Source organism: Lygodium microphyllum, chromosome 19 (assembly GCF_053477565.2).
Source record: "Lygodium microphyllum isolate KBCC chromosome 19, Lygodium_microphyllum_v1.1.10, whole genome shotgun sequence".
NCBI lineage: Eukaryota > Viridiplantae > Streptophyta > Polypodiopsida > Schizaeales > Lygodiaceae > Lygodium > Lygodium microphyllum.
Window position 1 is genome coordinate 11,976,534 of NC_141153.1, and position 15,370 is coordinate 11,991,903.

The 15,370-nt window shown below is 40.1% G+C and overlaps 1 protein-coding gene across 1 annotated transcript; it reads right to left on the bottom strand.

Moving 5' to 3' along the window:
- Positions 1-4,613: 4,613 nt before the first annotated feature.
- On the bottom strand, positions 4,614-6,949 carry LOC148019571 (14-3-3-like protein). Its single transcript, XM_087700806.1, has 3 exons — positions 6,742-6,949; positions 6,555-6,663; positions 4,614-4,680 (listed from the first exon to the last, which is right to left on the bottom strand). The coding sequence occupies exons 1-3, from the start codon at positions 6,905-6,907 to the stop codon at positions 4,614-4,616; spliced, it is 342 nt and encodes a 113-aa protein (XP_087556932.1). The 5' UTR covers positions 6,908-6,949.
- Positions 6,950-15,370: the final 8,421 nt, after the last annotated feature.

Here is a 15,370-nt window from a genome sequence, read left to right on the forward strand (position 1 = left end):
AGAGGCTCACCCATGCATGTAATACCAGACTTCTTATGAGAATTATAGATCTATCTACCATAAAAAACAATAGTCATAAGAATTAAGACATTTGTAATCAAGAGGCAAAAGATACTATAAACAAGTAAGCATTTTCATTCCCTTTAACAACACGTACCCAAGGCAACACTGCCATAAAGATACATGTGGCATAGCCAAAATATAGTCAAGAGACCTAGATACTAGCAAGGGTTAGAGGCTACTAGACTTGGCACTTGGAGCAAAGGCAAGATTCCCATGAGTAATCTTCTATGTAAAATCACCAAAAGATACATAATAGCCTACATCATCCAACTATCTAATAGATAGAAGGCTTTTGGTCAAAGCCAAGACATGATGTAATTATGTAGAATAAAAAAGCTACCTAAAGGAAATTGCGACCATACATCCACAATGCCAACAATATCCAATGCCAAGTCATTCCTCAGTCTCACAAAACTTGTCATGCTATGATAGGATTGAAATGAATCCCTATGTGGGGTAGCATGAAAAGAAGCCCCCGAATCAAATAGCTAATATTGAGAATATGTAGGTAAAGCACTGGTCAATTGACAAGCATCAAGAGAGGAAGATGCCAAGATATTCTCATCATCGGACTCTAGCTACACTACATTTACCTCTTCATTCTTCGCATTGGACTTAGTAGGACCATGATGCGATCTCATCAAACTATTCCTACACTTTTCCCTTGCCTTTGTTTTTGTGCTTATTATCATGAAACTTATGGAAATATGGCTAAATATGATCCTTCTTGCCATAATAATGACATATCCAAGAGAACTTATGACCACATGACTTATTGTGAAACTTTCATGAGAGTAAGACCTCTATGAGTGTCTGCCATGGTAGTCATTACCACTCTTCCTATCATGTCTATCCCTAATAGTCAATAACATGAGAAATACAGGTTGCATTCACATTCTTTTTGTTTATCTCCTTTGTGAGTAAAGCATCCCTAAGATCTGAGAGTTTCAAGCCATCCTTAGGTATATTAGCATACATGGTTACACAGAAAGTGCTCCATGACTCAAGAAGTGTCACAAGCAAGAACAAAGGAGGTAGGTTATCCTTGAACTCAATGCCTTGCAACATCAACTAGCTAAAAATCAAATGAAATTCAACATAATACAAGAACACACTAGTCCCTTGCTTCATACGAAGGTCCATAAGTTGTTTCAACCAATACATCTATGATTCAAGTCTTTGCTTATTATGAAGATTACATATATTTTCCCATAACTGCCACACATTATCCTCAAGTGTAAGAATATTGCATTCGAACTTTACACTCTTAGTTTTTTGAAGGGAGTGATTCCTAAAGTGGAAGCACGGAGCAGAAGTAAGAGCTATGGTAGAAGAAGTGAGAGAGAGAGAGAGAGAGAGAGAGAGAGAGAGAGAGAGAAGATGTGGGAACTCTAATAGTCACAATGTGTGACTGGCCTTCTCTTTATTCGAATGTTGTTAAAAGAATAAAGAATGAAGTGACAATGATGGATGCCCACCACCTGCAATATATAAGTGTGAGAATATGCAGGTATTATAAGTGTAACTAATACACAGGTGGCTAGACATTGGCACTTTTATCCCCAACAACCTTCCACTTAAAGGAAAATATGTCCCTAAGTGAGGAGAAAATAAGAAAAAGTGATAAAGTACAAGTATATATAAGTAAAATAGGGTGAGGAAATACATCATCTCATCCAACACCCATCAACTTCCTAAGGAAGGCAAAATGCTCTACTGAGAGACTTTTAGTGAGCAAATCTGCAGGATTTTAGTCAATTGAGATCTTGACATGCTCAATGAACTTGTTCTCACAACCACTCAAATAAAGTGGTAATGCACCTCAATGTGCTTCATCTTTATGTGGAAGACCAGATTCTTGGCCAACTGAATAGCACTCATAGAATCCAAATGTAGTGTAGGGACCACATCAGTAATACCAATCTCTGCCACCACCAAATGGCCTAACTAGAGAGCCTCCTTACAAGCCTCCGTGGTGGCTACAACATACTCTACCTTTGTAGTAGATAGGGTTGGGCATTTCTGCACCCTAGACATCTAAGAAATAGCACCTCTACCAAAGGTAAAGATATAGCCAAAGGTGGACTTCCTGCTGCCTGTGTATCCTACTTGCATAATTAGAGTCCATGTATCCCATGACTTTGATATCATGACCACCATAGCTGATACACATGATTGATGTGTTCTTCAAGTACCTCATGATACCCTTGATGGCATCCCAATTCCATTTTCCAAGTGTAGCCATATAGTGTGCCACAACTCCCATTGCAAATGCTATGTCAAGATGAGTGGCTATCATGGCATACATCAAACTGTCCACTATAGATGCATAAGGGATCTTGGTCATCCTAAGAATATGTTAGGGTCCCATGTTCTTCATCTCAAAGCTCTTCTTAAGCTAACCTTTCAAGGCATCCAACTCATCATGAGCACTCTCAATAATCAACATATCATCCACATAGATGAAACCGCTCAAGGACCTTCTAGATGTACTCATTCTGTGACAAGTAGAGGAGCCCCTTAGAGCGATCACGTGTAATGCGCATCCTAAGAATATGTGAGGGTCCCATGTTCTTCATCTCAAAGCTCTCCTTAAGCTGACCTTTCAAGGCATCCAACTCATCATGAGCACTCTCAATAGTCAACATATCATCCACATAGAGGATCAAAATCATAAGGCTACCATCATGAGCCTTCTTCATGTATAGACACAAATCCATATCACCACTACAAGGAATATCCCTATGAATGCATAAAAGCATCAAACTTCCCTAGGTGCATGCTTATGGCTATAAAGACTCTTTCTCAATCTACATGCTAGGTGTTCCCTACCATGTCCTGCAAAGCCCCTAGGCTACTCCATGTAAATCTCATCATGCAAGTCCCCATGAAGAAAAGCCATCTTGACATCCATTTGATAAAAATCCAAGTCAAGCTAAGCAACCAAAGCCAGTACCAAGCATAAGGTAGTCATCTTCACAATAGGAGAAAAGACTTCATCAAAGTCCACATCATGTTCCTACTTGAAGCCCTTAGCAACCAACCTGGGCTTGTATCTCGGCTTGGGGCATCTAGGGGTACTTTTAAAAATGTACACCCACTTGCATGGAAAAGCATGCTTGCTACTAGGAAAATGAACCAAATTCCACGTATGATTTTTCTATACTGAGACATACTCTAAGTGCATGGCCCTCTTCCAAGAGTGACTGTCACCTTGGCACACGGCCTCATCATAAGTAAGAGGCTCACCAGGATCTGTTACCATAACATAATCCATAGAGGGCCCAAACCATGTAGGTTGTTTTCTATCTCTAGTAGACCACCTCAAAGCTAGCTATGGGTGTTGTACATCCGGTGAAGTATCAAGGACTTGGGCCACTAGGGCATCAATTGCTGCTACAAGCTATTTAGCTGACTACATAGTAATAGGAGGTTCCTCCTCAAATATTACATGGCATATCTCAACGATATGCTCAGGCTACTTATGCATTTTCTCCTCATGGAAAACAACACCATAGCGATGGATAATCTTCTGAGCTTGTAGATCCCATAGGCGATAACTCGTCTCGCCTACATCACAATAACCAAGGAAGATGCATTTCCTAGACTTAGGATCCGGCTTATTGTGCTTGTCCTTGGGAAATGGTAGAAAGCCTCACAATCAAAGACACATAAATGAGTATATGAGGGAGGTTTTTTAGTCCAGTCCTCATCTGCAACCTGATAGTTAAGAGCAGTACATGAGGATTGATTTATCAAGTGTATGGTAGTAGTAACTACCTCAATCTAAAAATGTTGTGGTAAGCCTACATGGCTGAGCATAATGCGAACTCACTCCCGAATTATCCAACTAATGCTTAATACCCCTCTCCTCACAAAACTGCTCAAAGGCTTTAGAGGCATACTTACCCCCATTATTTGACCTTAGGCATTTCAGCCTATACCTAGACTACTTCTCAACCAAACCAAGCCAACATTGAAATGTGGCCAAGACTTTCAATTTATACTTAATAGGATATGCCTAGACCTTATGCATATAGTCATCAATGAAGGTAACAAAATACTTCATGCCACCTAACAACTTGTAGGGCATGGGACCATATACATCAGAATGAACAAAAGCCAAAGGCTCACCCATGCGTGTCATACTAGAATTTTTATGCATAGTACGTGTTTGCATGCCATATAAACAATGATCACAAGGCTCAAAGAACTTATAGTCAAGGGGTAGAAGATACTGCAAACGAGTAAGCATTTTCATTCCTTTAATGACATATGCCCAAGGAGATGATGCCAAAGAGATACATGTGGAACTGTATCCACTATCAAAATATGGTTAACTGACCCAAATACAAGCAAGGGATAGAGAATATTGGACTTAACACCACGTGCAATGACAAGATTCCCACTAATAATCTTCCATGAGGAATCACAAAAAGAAACTAGATAACATGTATCTTCCAAAGTGCCAGCAAATATAACGCTCCTCATAAGAGACGCTAAATGATGTACATCATGAAGAGTAAATATGCAACCTGAACAAACTACAGCTAGATATGACCAATACCAACTATCTCCAATGCCAGGTCATTATCCAAACGAACAAATCCAGTCAAACTACGATAAGAGTAAAACCACTCTCTATTGTTAAATATGCGGGATCTAGAGCATGGCAAATGCGAAAGCTATGGAGGTTGGAAGAGAAAGAGTGAGTTCAAGAAGACATTGACATGACTGACTGTTACACAAGTGAATTAGGTTCCAAGATGGAAGCTTGGACTCATAAACATAATCTTGTGTATTGATTGACAATGACACAAAGACTTTACTAAAGGACAAAAGTACTATGACATTGCATTAGAAAAGACAGCAAGTACAATGCTTTATAGGAAACTGGATGGTAGCACTTCTCCTACTATGCATATGGGATTCTAGTCCTGAGCCCTTACTGCTCCTTACAAAGAGACTGAAGTAGGTGTGATTGCAAGCATCTCAACACCCCTCCTCAATCACAACTAGAAGTACAAAGCATATAGATGCTTTAGTGAAAACAACACCTGCAAAGTGTGGGCACACCATAAACATGGCAAAACATCAGAGAGGCTGTCGCAAAAAAGGCTAATTGTGGGTACCATAAACATGATGGACATCTACAAGCTATAACAGGGGCCTCACAAAGTGTACAAAGGCTATAGTACAAGGCTACATGAGGAGTTTACAAGTCTATGTCCGAAGCATTAGGGCTAGGCAATACAAAGCTAAAACAGTCTATCCGAATAGAAGGACTGATGAGGTTTGTCCTTCTCCTAGTGGTCTTCTTCTTCTTTTGCTCCATGTTCTTCTTCTTATTTAACAGCAACTAGTTATGCCTTTTGGGACCTCTTTTTGGCATGGCAAAACTTCTCGATGTGTTCGGTCCTTTTGCATAAGTCATAGAAGAGCTAATCCTTCTTGCCTTTTTACATGTTGCCAGCATATAATGCTTGTTCATCTCTAGATGTGCTTGGTTCTTCCGTAGTTTTTAGCTTCTTTTCCTCCTCTAATAGTGATGCATGGATATCAACAAGCTCACGTTTTGGCATATTGATTAGAGTTGTTGATACATTATTATATTCAGGAGGCAAACTTTTAAGTAGAACACCAATGCAAATATCTTCTTCCATTTTAATGTTGATCCATGCAAGCTGGGTTAGAAGTCCTTCCATGTAATTTAGATGTGTGGCAAGTGATGTGCTAGACTTCATTTCTGTGGAAATGTGTAGGATCTAGGACATGGCAGGGAGCTATGGTGGACGGAAGAGGAAGAATGAGCTCATGATGACATAGACAAGACTTGACCTGTTACACAAGTGAATTAGGTTCCAAGATTGAGATTTGGACTCATAAACACAATCTTGTGTATAAGACTGACAATGACCAAGACACTAACTAAAATGGTAGAGCATCATGATATTGCATTCATCATATATCAAAAGGTGGTAGTCAAGTACAATGCTTTATAGATGTTGGATGGGTAGCATTTTCCCTTTCTGTGCATATGGGATTCAATCTGTCTAACGTCCTAAGCCCAAAACTACCTCATACAAAGAGGCCACAGTAGGTGTGATTGCAAATATCTCATCACGCCTCCTCAACCAAAAGTACAAAGTGCAGAGAGGCTTTAGTGAGAGCAACACCTGCAAAGTGTGGGCACACCATAAACATGGCAAAACACTAGAGGCTATTACAGAAAAGGCTAAGTGTGGGTACCACAAACATGATGGTCATCCAGAGGCTGTAGCAGGGGCCTTATAGAGGTTGTAGTACAAGGCTACATGAGGAGTTTACAAACTTATGTTAGAAGCATTAGTGCTAGGAATTACAATGTTAAAAAAAATTAGTAAAAATTTGGCAGGCATTTGCAGTTTTCAGCTTTACTTTTGACATAGATCTTCAATTCATTGTAGGTATTCTTGTCAGAGTAGTCTAGCTTGCTCTTTTTGATCATGTACTTGTTCTTCACTTTGCTTGCCACTTCAGAGCCTTCATGATTTTTCTGCTTCTTCTTCCTTTTTTTTTTCTCTTTGATCTTTTGGTCCTCTTCTTCTACGTCTTCTTTACTTGCATTTATCTTCATGTCTTCAAGGTCTTCAAATGGGTACATTAATGGTATTTGGATATAGGCAGCTCCATGTCTTCCTCCATCTTCGTGAAAGTCTGACGTCCACAAAGTCAAGTTGTCCCTTAGCAGTTGCATTATTAATGTACTGTCCTTGTATGAATGTTCACTCAGTGTATCAAGCTCTGCTATAGCTTCATCAAAGGCCTGCATAGCAAGATGACATGCCCACTCATGAGAATTCATAATTTCGTAATAAAAGACTGAAAAGTTTAAAGCTAGTCCAAGTTGAATAATAGGGTGGATAGGTGGCAAATATGTACCAACTGTGTTTGATGCAGCCTGATAAGCTTTAAGAGATTGATCTGCAACCTCTTTTCTTTCATTGCCTGTCTTAAACTTGACCAAATACTGGAAGTAATCACCTTTCCTTTTGTAATAAAACAATGTCGATTCTCCTGTGCTAGATGAAGGAATAAGATGCTCATCAATAAGCATCAAGATATTGTTGCAGATCTTGGACAATTCTTCCTCCACTTTGTGACGATATTCTTTAATCCCTTTAACATTTTGTTTGTTGGTTTTTGCTTCATCTTTCTGTTCAATGGAAGACAATATCCTCCATGAAGCCCAACGAGCTCCAATGACATTCTTATAGACAATAGACAGCAGGTTCCTTTCTTCGACTATCAATTATACATCAAGCTTGGCCACTTTCTTCATCGACTCAACCATCTCATCATATCACTCCGCTTGCTCAGCAAGCTTGGCCATGTAGACATGGCTTTCACACTCCTTCTTGGTACTCATGGTGTACAAGAGGGGGGGAGTGACTCGAGTAAAGCGGGGCAAATCAACGAGATCCAGACACAGGAAGGGGGGCAGTGGATGTAAAGGTCCCAAGAAGGAGAAGTGTGGGAAGAAGATATCATAGGAACGCCATGGCCGAGACTATGGAGAGAGGAAGAAGAAAGCAGACAACAGAAAAGAAAAGAAAGAGAGATATGAAAGCTCCAAGTTGCTTGGCTATGGCTGCCAAGTAGGTAAAGTGAAGAGAATAAGTGGGAGATGAGGTCCTGAGCTAGGGATTGAGCTCAAGCCAAGCTACATGACAGTGAAAGAGAGCTGAAGAAGCAATGCCACGCCTAGCTGGGCTTTGATACCATGCTAAAATGTGCGGGATCTAGGACATGGCAAGGAGCTATGGTGGACAGAAGAGGAAGAATGAGCTCATGATGACATAGACAAGACTTGACATGTTACACAAGTGAATTAGGTTCCAAGATTGAAACTTGGACTCATAAATGCAATCTTGTGTATAAGACTGTGGGAGCTTTCACTCAACCGCCAAGACCCACGGACCGCTTATTGTTTCAAGCATTCCAAGATGAGCACTAATGGCTACCTCTCACATAGCCGACGTGCCATCCATATCTACGAGTGTAGTGAGCTTACATTGATGCCGTTCGAGTTACCTCCTCTCCCGCGCACTCCGGTAGCTCCACGATCCAAGTGCAAGCTTCAAGCAAGCTCCATCCTCAAGCTCCACGCTCCAAGCTCCATTACCGCGAGCAAGACAAGAGAAGAGAAGAGAAGAGAAGAAGAGAGGAGAAGATGGAGAGCTTCTCCTCCTCGGTCCCTCACCCTCACACACTCACTCCCTCACACTCTCACACTCCCTCTCTCAAGCACAAGCTCAAGCAAGCAAGAACAAGAAGAAGAAGAAGAAGAAGAGAGCTACTTTTGGCCACACACAAGAATAAGCTTCTCATTCACTTTTCAACTTTATATACAAAACCCTAAATTCCTTTTGGGCGGTCATCCCCTTTTCCCCTTTTTACATGGCCGGCCGTAGCCTTGGCCCTTTTTCCCATTGTCCTTCTATCTTCCTAGCTTCCTTTCCACTGCCCGTCTACATTTACAAATTGCACGGGTGAGAGCCCGGCGCTCTTTTACAAGATTTCAGGGTGCGCCTTTTTATTTTAAAATGCGCCTTTCCCCTTTTGCCTTTGCCTTGGACTTTTAAGGTTGCCCTTGCGCTTTTGGCCTTTTCTCATTTTCTTTCTTCAGTCGGGCTACCTTTTTTCTGCCTTTGCCCTGTGTCTTTTCCACTTCCTTTTGCTTTCTTTGTGTTGGGGTTAACAAAGACTGACAATGACCAAGACACTAATGGAAATGGTAAAGCATCATGATATTGCATTCATCATATATCAAAAAGTGGTAGTCAAGTACAATACTTTATAGTTGTTGGATGGGTAGCATTTTCCCTTTCTATGCATATGGGATTTAGTCAGCCTACATGTCTTAAGCCCAAAACTACCTCATACAAAGAGGCCATAGTAGGTGTGATTGCAAATATCTCAACAATTTCAAGCCTGAAAATTTCAATCAAGAGACCATACTTTGATGACTTAGACTGTGCACCAAACAAAGTGTTAAGTCTCTTCCATGTATCCTATGAAGTATCACAGTTATCCACATGGTGGATATAACTATCATCTAGCTCTAGTTTGATAATGGCTTGAGCCTTATCATCATTATTTTGCCAAGTGACTATAAGGTCCATATCACGATTCTTCTTTTCTTTTCCAATGGTAATGGCCCAAAGGCCCTTCTTCATCAGGATGAGTTTGATGCAGGTTTGCCAGGTGTGAAACCCGAGTCCTTTGAAGCAAGATATTGGAGAGTCTTTTCCCATGTTGGATTTCTAGGGATATCAGCAAATCAACTTCAAAATTCTCATATTTTATCAGTGGAAGAGCATATTACAGTGTGTCAAGAGGCACAAGTAATGACAGTGTGAAAACACACTATGTAAAGACTATGTCTGAGTTGATGTCGAACTTGAATCTTCTTAATTCAGGGTCATCAATCCTTCTTCAATCTTTCTAGGTCCTTCCCCTTCTTGATTTGATGCTAGGACAGTAGATTAGAGTGGCAGTGGGTTGTTGCAAGTGGCAGGAGAGAGAAAAATGATGAGATTTTTGAGCTTAGGTGAAAATGGCTATGGAGTCACAGTTAGGGTTTCTGGGGGCAGCCTGGTTTTTCTAACATTGCAGAAGCTATACTTGATCATTTTGAAAACTTTTTTTATGGAAATGAAGCTTTAATGATGGGCTATCAATGCCCTATGGTAGTTATCAACATCACAAACTGTAGTGATGGTGACAACAGTACGAATGACAGTAGGTGCATTCTGGGTAGCAACCACGAATTTCAGCAATGTTGGGATTTGGAGTGGCTAATTCAAGATGTTATGTGATAGGAAGCTTCTCCCTAAGAAAAGGCACAAATCTCTAGAAGGAAGCTTCCAAAGATATGATCTCTATGATGAGATATGAAAGCTCCAAGTACAGCACGTCTTGTTTTGCTATGGCTGCCACAAGGTGACTGTGAGATTCAAGTGAGGAATAGGGATCTCAAATTGAGCTAGAGTGAGATGAAGAGAAGCTAAGAGGAGTGAAAGGAGAGCTAGGCCATGCTCAACTAAGCTTTGATACCATGTTAAATATGCAGGATGTAGAGCATGGTAGATGCGAAAGCTATGGAGGTTGGAAGAGAAAGAGTGAGTTCATGAAGACACTGACATGACTAACTGTTACACAAGTGAATTAGATTCTAAGATGGAAGCTTGGACTCATAAACACAATCTTGTGTATTGACTGACAATGACACAGAGACTTTACTGAAGGACAAAAGTACTATGACACTGCATTAGAAAAGAGAGCAAGTACAATGCTTTATAGGAAACTAGATGGTAGCACTTCTCCTACTGTGCATATGGGATTCTAGTCCTAAGCCCTCACTGCTCCTTATAAAGAGACCGACGTAGGTGTGATTGCAAACATCTCAACATCTATGAGGGGTCACATGAAAAGAAGCCCCTAAATCTACCAACTAACATTGAGTATGCCCTAACAAAGCATCAATCAACTATGAAGTATCAAGAGAAGATGCTACAAGTATAAAAGCATCATCAGAATTAGTCTACACAACATTAGACTCTTCAATCTTAATATTGGACTTGCTAGGGACAATGTTGCGATCATCATTTTTGCCATGTGCTTTATCCTTTCCTTTTTCTTTACGCTTCTCTTCACACATTTTATGGCATCATGGCTTAATACGCCATGCTTTCTCGTAGTAATGTGACAAGTCAATGAGGACTTAGGGCCACGGGACTTACTACGAGACTATCCACGTGACTGAGAGCGAGACTATTGAGAGTCTCTACCACAATGATCATTACCACCCCTACGATTGGTGCCTTTAACTATCAAAGCATGAGAGGTGTGGGAAGCATCGATATTCTTCTTATTAACCTCTTTAGTCAGGAGTGTGCCATCTACATCTTGCAACTGTAACCCATCAATAGGTATGTTGGCACACATAGCAGTACAAAATGTATCCCATGATTTAAGCAATGTAACTAAGAGAAACAAAGAAAGAAGAGTGCCCTTGACTTCAATCCCTTGCAAAGACAAATGAATGATAATAGAATGAAATTCATTTAAGTGGGATAACATAGAAGTGCCTTCCTTCATGTGAAGGTCCATGAGTTGCTTCAGCCATACATCTGAGAAGTAGGGCTCTGTCTATCATAAACATTTCAAATATTTTCCCATAGTTCCCATGCGGACTGCCCATTAGAGAAAACATTATAGAACACCTGCTTAGAGAGGGATATTATGATGGTGGACTTATTACATAGCTCATTTTATTCAGCCCAATCATCTGCATCAATAAGTTTGGGTTTGACATCCTTATGTTTCAAGGGTCCAACCTACATTTTTTACACTAAAACTTGCCAAAAATGGGCCTTCCAATAGCTGTAGTTGGTGTCATCCAACTTCTCAATATTAAAGATAGCACTATTAGTCAAGCCGCCAACCATAATGAAGGTAAAAAAGTACACAAACTATCAAAACAAGATGTTGTAATTACTATAAACAACCCTAAAACCACTGCCAAATCAAGCTAAAAATAGGGATTACTAACCAAGTAATAAAATGTCCATAGAATCAATGCAAAGAACTGTTGAATGAAAGTGGCTGCTCTCATAAACAAGGATTAATAACCAAGTAATAAAGTGTCCACAGACTCAATGCAAAGAATTGTCAAATGAAAGTCATTGCTTGCATAAACAATGCAATAGTGAATTGCAATTATAGCATGCTGAAAATGAAGTACATCAATAGGAGATCAATGCAAAAGAGGGGCAATCACTGATACAAGGTAAACTGCAACTACCAAGGAATAGCTCCAACTCTAGCAGTGAGTACTAACTATGTTCATGATGATATAGACAAGAAGTATAGATTGTTACTCAAGTGAATTAGGTTCCAAGATGGAAGCTTGGACTCATAAATACAATCTTGAGTATGACACTGACTATGAATAAAAAGACAAAGTACAATAGTACTGCATTGAAATAAGAACCAAGTATATGCTTATGTAGCCTTTGGGTTGTTCCTCTCTCCTCACTCTACTTATCGGATACAAAGCACCTCTTTCTAGAGCATACATCATTTGTCATATCCTTCAACACCCCCCCCCCCTCAAATGGTGAGTTTCTACACATTGGCTTTTTCTCCCCCTACATGATGACATGGCTCGAGAGACTAGCCCATAGGAATCCTAGTCAAGTTAAAGCTTGAAACTTTACATCTTTGGCAAGGGTTTTCACAAAATATCATCCACTAAGGGAAACAAAATCCACTATGGGAAAACACAAGATCCACTATGGGAAAGATACAATGAAAATTTATTCAAGACAATCTGTTAGAGTTGTTGTCGATAGTGAAAGCATCTTCTTCATTTTCATTTATGAACTGGTTTTCATGATTACCATTCTGCACATATTGTGCTCTTTTCCTGTGGAAACATTCATTGGCCATGTGCCCAGTCTTACCACAATAATGATATATGACCCAATCCTTGCTGTTGGTGTTGAATCCTCGTCCACGTCCTTTTGCTCCATAAGTTCCCTTGGTGTATAAGAGATTGTCCTTTGAGATGATTTCTTTTGCATCCTTGTTTTTAAGTTTATTTTCTCCATCAAGTAGAGAATGTTCAATGTCTTTGAGTGAGAGATTAGGAACATTACTTAGGGTAGACACAAGGTTCTCATATGGTTCTTGATTTACACTTGCTAGTAGCACTGCTATGGCTTTGTCCTCATCTATGTTCTTCTTTAAAGTTGCAAGTTGAGTTTTTAGGCTCTTAAACCTGTTAATGTGCATGGTCATAGAATAACTATCCTTTACATCTAGCTTATAGAACTGCATGAGTAATTTTACTTTTGAATTTTTAGCTTGAGTTCCAAAGATCCTGTCAAGCTCATCCCATGCTTTTTTTACATCTTTGATGCTAGAGATATGGTGCAATACATCATCAGATAGTCTCTAGGCAATGATGCCTAGAGCCTTGTTCACCATCTTTTTCCACTCTTTTGTCTTGAGTTGGACTTCTTCAATGAACCCATCTTCATCATCTTCCTTCTTTCCATATACATCTCCTATATCATCCTCAAATAGATCCAGAGGTATTTCCTCATAAGATGGTACAGTGTCTTTTCTTTCTAGGAATGAAAGCCTTCACCATTGAATTTGGCTATTTGCTCAAGTTTAGACATTTTGAAGGTCTTACCACAAGTATACTCGAGCAGTGTCTATCCTTTTACAATGAGATTGAGGCTTACAAGGGATTTAATCAATTGGAAATTCCACATTAAAAATCTTCATGTTGTCATTGCAAGAACTAAGGTAAAACTAGCAAATAAGTTGTTCTTGAATGTGCTAAAAACACGTGCCAAAAAGCAATAGATAAGTATCAAGAGATACTATCTTGATGAGCCTGATGTTTATGCTTGATCTTCTTGTTAAGCTTGATTCTTCCAAATCTTCTTAATGAGGGTTGCACTTCCTGGAAATTGAGCTGATCTAAGTGGTAAGAACTCCAGTAGTCTTGGAGGAGTGAGAAAATGATGGGATTTTTAAGCTTGAGGTTGAAGAAGTTGTGGAGAATTAGGGTTTATAAACAGGGGCATTGTTTTTTTCTGATTTTAGTATGTAGAAGCAACAATTGCAAGAGATCTCTAGTGGATAGAAGGCCTATGAGGTGGGCACTTCAAAAGCCCTATGGTTGTAGGGAAGATCATGGCATGTGCCCGTAGCAATAGCAATACGACTCGATGGTGGCGCAAATATGGTAGTGATGACGAATTCAGGCAATGCTAGCTTCTGCAGTGTGCAATGTCAAGCTATAAAGTGGTAGGATGGTGAACCGTGATTAGGGCAAAAAGTCTCCAGAAGGAAGCTTGAAGAGAGATTTGTCTTATATAAAGAGATATGAGAGCTCCAAGCAACATAGGTGCAAGCTAGCTATGGCTGCCATGAAGGTAGGGAGTGTAGGTGAAGGTGGAAGTGAAGTCAACCACTTGGACTAAGCTGGACAAAGATGAAGAGGAGCTGAGAGAAGAGATCTTAGAGCTAAGCCATACTCACCATGGCTCTAATACCATGTTGAGAATGCTTGGATCTAAAGCATGGCAATGGCGGATAGTACACCAAGACAATGTTCATGATGACATAGACAAGAAGTACTGACTATTACTAAAGTGAATTAGGTTCCAAGATGGAAGCTTGGACTCATAAACACAATCTTAAGCATGATGCTAACTATGATTGAAAGGACAAAGTACAATAGTATTGCATTGAAATAAGAACCAAGTACATTCTTATGTAGCCTTTAGGTTGTTCCACTCTCCTCACTATGCTTATGGGATATAGTGCATCTCTTTCTAGAGCATACATCATTTGTCATATCTTTTAACAAGTAAGAGATCAATGCAAAAGAGGGGCAATCACTAATATAAGGCAAACTACAACTGCCAAGAAATAGATCAATGCAAAAGAGGGGCAATCACTAATATAAGGCAAACTACAACTGCCAAGAAATAGCTCCAACTAGCAGCAGTGAGTGATATATGCAACTAGCACCAAGAACTGTCAACAAATCAGTGTGTCAGGTACATCCCATAAGCATAACCATCATGCATAGAGTGGGTATCACAGGAGTAACAGAAGAGACCAACTAGAGGCACAATGGACTGAGCAAGGTAATAGAAGCTTAGTACATAACCAGCCAAGATGCATACATCATGACAGAGATAGGTGCCAACCCAATGTTGGGGGTGAAGGCGCCTTCGCCTAGCCGCTTGTATATTACTACACTGACAATACCCACACCTGCACATTGTAGGCAGTGAGCACCCATCATTGTCACTTCACTCTTTATTCTTTCAGTGACATTTGAATAAAGGGAAGGCCGGTCACACATTGTCACTGTTGGAGTCCCCACATTGTGTGTGCCTCTCTCTTGCTCTTTGTTGGCAGCCATAGCCACTCCGTTAGAGCTTCCTATCGGTTGCATTCTTCTTGGGAGCCTTCTCAAGTAAGTTGGAGCAGCTCCCAAAGCCCTCACCTTGTTGATGTAGCATCACATTGTGTGGAATAGGCCCTTTTTTTAGTAGAAGCTCACGTTTTTCAGCTCCTACAGCATATTTTCTTCATTGGGCAGCTATACAAGCACTTAGACACTTGGTTTTGATGCTTGGCATTGATCCTTCCACTCTTAGCATTCCATTTGAGCGATAAGATTTGGTTTTTTTTCCTATTATAATAGTCCACAGACTGCCATAAAACAGGG

Bases quoted from the DNA above. Each gene is read 5' to 3' on its own strand.
- LOC148019571 (XM_087700806.1), bottom strand. From the start codon at position 6,907: ATGAATTCTCATGAGTGGGCATGTCATCTTGCTATGCAGGCCTTTGAT. The intron at 6,664-6,741 runs GAAGACATGGAG...AGATAAATGCAA, and splicing joins AGACTTTCACGAAGATGGAG to GTAAAGAAGACGTAGAAGAA. The intron at 4,681-6,554 runs GTACATGATCAA...CTCTTATCGTAG, and splicing joins GCAAGCAAAGTGAAGAACAA to TTTGACTGGATTTGTTCGTT.